Raw genomic sequence first — 6,758 nt, forward strand, 5'->3', positions numbered from 1 at the left:
CAACAGTTATTAATGGTAATTAAAAAAGATATGTCCTATCATAAAATTTTCTTAAAAAAAGAAAGTGTTGCCCCCCTTCCCCGCCTCTCTTTTTTAATAAAATGTTCATAGGATAAAAGGGTAGAAAGAGAAATATATATCCCAGGAAAAGCTGTAAAGTATTACAATTTTATAAAATCTAGGAGATACCAATATGATAAATACAAAAACTACAGGGTACCAGATTGTAATTTTCCTTTTGGACAAGAAGTGGTTCCCAGTCCATCACCTTGGACACCACTTTACTCAATATGAGAAATATTTCAAGAAGCATGTCACTCAGAAGAGTTTTGCTAGCGGATTAAGATATAACAACTAATACTCAGAAAGCTTTTTTTTTTTTTTTAAATATAAGACGGGATCAAACCAGCGACCTCTCTCAAAGTCCCAACCTCACCCGAAATCCCTGTGCCACTAGGCCAAGCCGTCTTAGGAAGAGAGCAGAATTTCTATGTTAAGAAAATTCAGTGAACAAAAAATCAGACCAATATTCATACCCCTCCATTGGCGAAGATACTCTTAGCTTTGTCCAGAAGTCCCATTGAAACCTCCTTGTTCCTTTCTTGAGCCTGGTTTGTCAAAACTGCAGCTATAGCGCAGAAACAATATGTTTGCTAAAACAATCATTTCTTTTGTGCCATGATATGACTACCAAATTACAGATGACGTAAAGAAAATTCAAAGTCTTTGAAAACAAGAAGCTACGTCAACCAAAGTCCTCAAAACCTTTGTCCGTGGCTAAAACATAGAAATTTTGAATATGGACAAAGAAAAAGAAAAAGGATTGGTAGAGTTTGGAGAAAACATTTAACTGTAAGACAGAGTGCAGGTCAAGCGAATAAAGCCTAGAGATGGCGAAACAGCGAAATTGGAGTTGATAAGCGGCTGTGTTGCAAAGATGAAAAGAGGTGACTGTTTGAGTGATTCTTTGAGATTTTCAAGCACCCAAATCAGTGCTTTGTAGCTGCAATCACTCTCAACTATAACCACCATCACCTTCTTGCTTGATCTTTCTTTTTCTGTCTCCATTTTCCCACCGCAAATTGACAACACTAAAAGAAATCAGGTTCTAACAAACCGGAAAATGTTGTTGTTATTGTTTTATAAGCCTTGTTAGTTTTTGTTGTATTAAATGGTTGACGTTAGACTTCATCTACTCATGAATCTTGATAAAAATAAAAGGATTATTATCATAGGTGTCCTTTAATTTTAATGTCATTCTCAATTTTTTCTCCGAACTTTAATGTAATAATATGCTCTTTCTTTTTAAATTTCTATTAAAAACAAATAAATAAAAACCACGTGGCAACACTTAACCCTCTCTTGTTCCGTTTGATTTGAGTAGAAATGTTTACAAAAAAACTTAGCCCTTTTTTGTTTCACGAGTTTAGTTCAGTTCAATTCAGTTTGAACAGTTAGTACAGTTTTAACTGGCGTTTGGTAAGCATGCAATTTGAATTATATTCCCCATTTGAACTGAGTTAAAAGGCCCAACTGAGAATTTAGCTCCCCTCTCAAGTTTAACCTTTTAAACCATTTTTAAACAGTAAAAAATGTCCATTTTCTATGCTTTTCACACCTACCAAACACAAATTCAAATTTTATTTCTTGTTTAAATTAAAACTTTAACTACATAGCCAAACATCAATTCAAAGTACAATTTAAACCACACAGTTTGAATTTTTCTGTACAAATCAAAAAGTTCATACTAACAAAATTTAAATCAGCAAACCAAACGGGGGCTTAAATGGGATAAATTCAAAATTTAAGAAGTAAAGTGATAATTTTTGAAGTTTAGGGGACAAAAATGAGAACGATCTCAAAATTCAAGGGGCATCAGTAAGATTAAGCCAAAATAGAATATGTGTCTTACACAACACCACAGTTTCAGTAGTGCATATTTTTTAACATGAAAAAATATAAACTGAATGGATTAAATATAAATATGATGGTTTAAAACAAAACTCTACTATTATCCCACCGTAGAATTCTCCTAAAAAAATGATTCTTCTAATTTGGTCTAATTTGTGGGCCAACCATGTGGGTCTCTTAACTTTAGAATTAAATGCAGAATTGAATAAAGTTGCGTAAAAGTTGAAATAAAACCGGAGAGTTTTGCAAATTTTGAGAGTTTGAATTATGTCTTACTTGAGAATGATAGAGAAGAGGGCCAAATATTGGTAAGGCAATACTTCTAAGCAACTATGACTAGAAAATGATGTTGATCTTTTCTCTCTTGGACCTGGTTTTCTAGTGACACTGTTAACTGAAAACTGAAATTGTGTTCGGTCATTTACATACTTTCCTAAGGTAAAATTGTCTTGTAGTGGTCACTAACTTTGTAGAGAATAGATAGCAACCGGAATTGCGTAAGAAGTCCAAAAATTAGTTGATGCCGAAACTTCGTTGGTGAGGATTGGGTTAGAAGAAAAGAATCTTTAGTGGTGTCATCTCAATTAAACTTCCGTTCTTTATATTTATTTATTTTATGAGCAAGTTGTCTTATCCCCTCTTTTGCTCGTTGTGTTTTTGGCACGGGCACCTACTTGTTGGGTCTATTTGACGTGTTGTCATCTGTTGCTCATATAAGACCTCCTTTGGATGTGAAAATTATTGTTGATGCCTATAGTTTTCGACTTTAATATGTTAGAATCGTATTTCTGAGAATTCTAGTATGGTATCTTGACATTCAGAAAAAGAACTTTTATAGTAAAAGCTATCCTTTTCAACTATCGCTAGAATTGTTATTTTAATTGTTAGATTAAATTTTTAACGATCTGATCTATAAGTGCACACATTAAACATTTCCGGTGTGCCAGAGAAAAATCATTCCAATCACTAATTAAGCCATTGAAAACTTTTATCGCTTAAGACTACAGTTCTTACAGATAGTTAAAAAAGATAGGTCCTATCATAGAATTTTCTTTAAAAAAAGAAAGTGTTGTTCCCCCCTCTTTTTTAATAAAATGTTCATAGGATAAAAGGGTAGAAAGAGAAATTTATGTCCCAAGAAAAGCTGTAAAGTATTACAATTTTATAAGATCAAGGAGATACCAATATGATAAATACAAAAACTACAGGGTACCAGATTGTAATTTCCCTTTTGGACAAGAAGTGATGTCCCCAGTCCATCAACCATCACCTTGGACACCACTTTGCTCAATATGAGAAATATTTCAAGAAGCTCGGCATTTACATGCTTGCAAAAGTAGAGCATTCACTGAGTGTAAAAGTGCGTGTAATCATATCAGGTATTATGGTACCATAATGCGCATGCTCGGTCTCCTTATAAGCCCAGTAGTGAAAAAAAAAAAAAAAAAGTTTATAATACAAATATGGGCCCCCTAGAAAATTATCAGAAATCAGAAATATATGAAAAGACTAGGCAATAAGGTACTGGCACAATGCGGAATCAACAAGACATGTTGGATAAATTGAAGGAATATGTTCCCCATCCAGATCCGAAAACTGATACCAATACATCTTTACACTTCTAGATTACATTTAAACCATAGGAAACAGCATATGCACTGGTCAAAGTTTGCATTGCAATAAACATTACGTTGGTAAACATAGCAGACATCCTTAATCATCCTCTCAAATATAGGATTTGGTATCTATAGCTTCGTGTACAGGATGGTAACAAACTGGTTAATCTGGTTTCTTCACAACCAGAACAGGGCACTTGGCATTATGAACACAGTAACTGCTGACACTTCCCAGAAAAGTCCTGTTCCAACACATTCGTATTAGATCGCTTGATCCAACGAAGATTTCCTCTCATGATAAAAGAAAGATAAAATCTCACTCGGCTTGAGATGAAAGGAACGTTAAGCATTTACGGTGGGCTCAATCTACTCAATACTATGTGCTAATCTTGATTAGCGGCACAACAAAAAACATACTTTTTGGGACAAAAGATTTCAACCTCTTATGTTAAGTCTTAATGCCAGCTTCTAGGACATTATATACGCATAACTTATGTCTTGCGTCCAACAAATCATAGCTCATAAACTTTGGTTTTATAGTTTATGATAGAAATACAATACATCCCAAATTTTGGGATCTACAAACATCCCAATTCTTAGCCACTCACTGTTGAAAAAAAAAAAAACTGTCAATTACTACATAATAACAGCAGAAGGAGGTCCGATGGACAAGATCATTTTTAAGCTTCATTTAATGGCTGAGAATTAGGTTGTGCATACTTCTCGGAAAAAGAAAACAAAAATCAAATTTGTACCAATTCCGTCAAGTATTATCATCCTTATTATCGTCCTTATTTTTCTATCAATTCCGTCAAGTATTTCAAAAACCAACCATTTTTAACCAAATAACAAAACGAATATAGTGGGATACGAAAGTGACTGCATGAAACACGAATCATCTACTCCATAAAACGTACAAATATAAAAAGAAAGCATATATCCATATATTTAAGATGTACCTCTTAATGGCTCCTTTGCCACGGCTGCCTAATACCAGCAATTCGATATTGTACTTTTCGACAGCTTCACATATTACCTCTTTGGGATTCCCAAATTCTGTTATAGTCTCTGCTTCAGTCTGTGGGAGGGCAAAAGCACAACTTAATTATTTCTATTAATTATGACATTGTTAGGACTTATGTTAAACAGAAATAGCAAATAAAAAAGGCCATGGAATCAATGAAGAATATGTACCCCATGCATTTTGCAGATTTCCTTAGCTCTCTCCAACAGGGCCAGAGCTGCCTTCTTGTTCCTTTCTTGAATTGATGTTACCAATTCATGAGTTGTAGACACAAAATCTGCAAATCGTTGATCAGTTGCACGCAGTTGTGTTTTTAATCAAATTAACCATTTGATATATATATATATATATATATATATAACTTCTTTCTAAATATGACGTAACATCATAATCTCAAATGAAATTCTTTTCCCCCTTTTCAATAGACTGAAGTAATTAATTATGTGACAAACAACAGACTGAAGTAATTAATTATGTGACAAACAACTCATTGCTCGCACGTGCATACATATGTTAGGCACCAAAAAGGCCCCTACAGATTAGTCCAGATTCACATACAGTTGAGGATAGACCTTTTATTTTTTCATTTAATTTTATGCATGAAATCTGAATATATTTATAATTTTTCCCCTAAAAAAGTTTTGAAATTCTATATTTTCCGCACCTCATAATAACCATTTTTTCCATAATCTTAGGGCATGTTTACTTTGCATGAAAGGGAAAGGGAAAGTGAGGACTGTGTTTACTTACAAAATCAGTAATGGAGATTTAGTGGTCCCCACACAATATAAGGAATGAGGAAAATGAATGCCAATCCTTACACCCCCTTAGTATTGATTCCTTGTCAAAGGGAATAAATGTTAAATTTACTTATCTACTCTTAATAAATTACTATATAGTCAATGATTAGTTAATTGGGTAAAAAGACATTTTAGCGATTACATTCATAACATTGATATTCCGAATTTTAGTAAGCATAAGAAAGGGAATGGGTTTGTTTCTCATTACACTATCTAATAGTCAAGTAAACATTTAAAAGGGAATGAATGACCCTTAATCCTATTACTTTACTTTCCTTTCCAATCCTATGATCTTTCTCATTACATTCTTTTATAGTTTAATAAACGCGTCCTTAGTATATACGCCCCCACCACCCAACTTATTTTTCTAATCCATCGCTAAATTAGTCATAAGATAATTAGTTTTTATAAACTCTCATATCCCTCGAATGCCCCTTTTCAAGGACAAGTTCTATCTAATAAGTTCTTTAACAATACCCTAAAAAAAAATCTTTTGTTAATAGTGGCAGTCCACCGAGTTGTGAGTTCAACTCGACCAACGTTGGAGTTAACTTAAACAATCTCCAATATAAATGATAATATCAATTGTATATTTAACATTAAAAAGTATGATACAATATATTATTTTTATTTTTGCTCCAATACATAATGTTATTTGAAATGCTAAATCTATTTTTTCTTATAATCATTAAGCTTATCATTAGAGTACATTTTTATTTTTAAAATAATCAGAAAATACAAAAGTTGCAATGATTACATGAAAAAATAAACATTTTAATCAATAGCAATCAAATCCTAAATTTTTCGTATGCTATATTTAGTGAGAAATTTACCACAAAATATAACATGTGAAAAATTTAGCATAATAAATAACATTACATTAAAAAATATTATTTACACTCAAATGCTAAATCTACAATTATCACATTAATTATAGCATTTTATTGCTTATAGGCTAGATTAAGGTATCTTGGATGGCGTATTGGCACGTACTTTCATCATGTCTACCATGAGTTATACTTAATGGATTGGTGGCTTAGGAATGTAATCCATTACTACTCTAGAAATCACCGTCACTATGATGACTGAGTTTGGTATTATTTTTCGCTCTCAAAATCAACTTCTGTTTGTAGCAAAAGTTAATTTTAGTATTTAGTAAATCTCTTCAAAAGTGTTTTTTAAACAATTTTTAAAGAATCTATAATCAAAATCAGAAACAATCCAACGGCAATTTTAACTTTTAAATTGTGTAAAAATTAACATAATACAATTAATAAAACTTTCATAATACATATAATACCTCTAATAAAATTTAAAATTTACAATCTTATAAATCTAAAATTTAAACTAATAATATAATATAATATAATATAATGTAATAATATTATTATAACAAATAATATCATA

General features: G+C 32.0%; 1 protein-coding gene across 1 annotated transcript in view; it reads right to left on the reverse strand.

The window, feature by feature from the left end:
* Positions 1 to 3,451: 3,451 nt before the first annotated feature.
* LOC21398530 (universal stress protein A-like protein) overlaps positions 3,452 to 6,758 on the reverse strand; it is a 4,160-nt gene continuing 853 nt past the window's right edge. The window contains exons 2-4 of the mRNA XM_010100943.2: positions 4,722 to 4,828; positions 4,487 to 4,605; positions 3,452 to 3,769 (exon numbers count right to left, since the gene is read on the reverse strand). Coding sequence (XP_010099245.1) covers positions 3,691 to 3,769; positions 4,487 to 4,605; positions 4,722 to 4,828 — 305 coding nt within the window. The 3' untranslated portion in view covers positions 3,452 to 3,690. The remainder of the gene's footprint in view (positions 3,770 to 4,486; positions 4,606 to 4,721; positions 4,829 to 6,758) is intronic.

Source organism: Morus notabilis, unplaced genomic scaffold (genome assembly GCF_000414095.1).
Source record: "Morus notabilis unplaced genomic scaffold, ASM41409v2 Scaffold20, whole genome shotgun sequence".
Taxonomy (NCBI): Eukaryota; Viridiplantae; Streptophyta; class Magnoliopsida; order Rosales; family Moraceae; genus Morus; species Morus notabilis.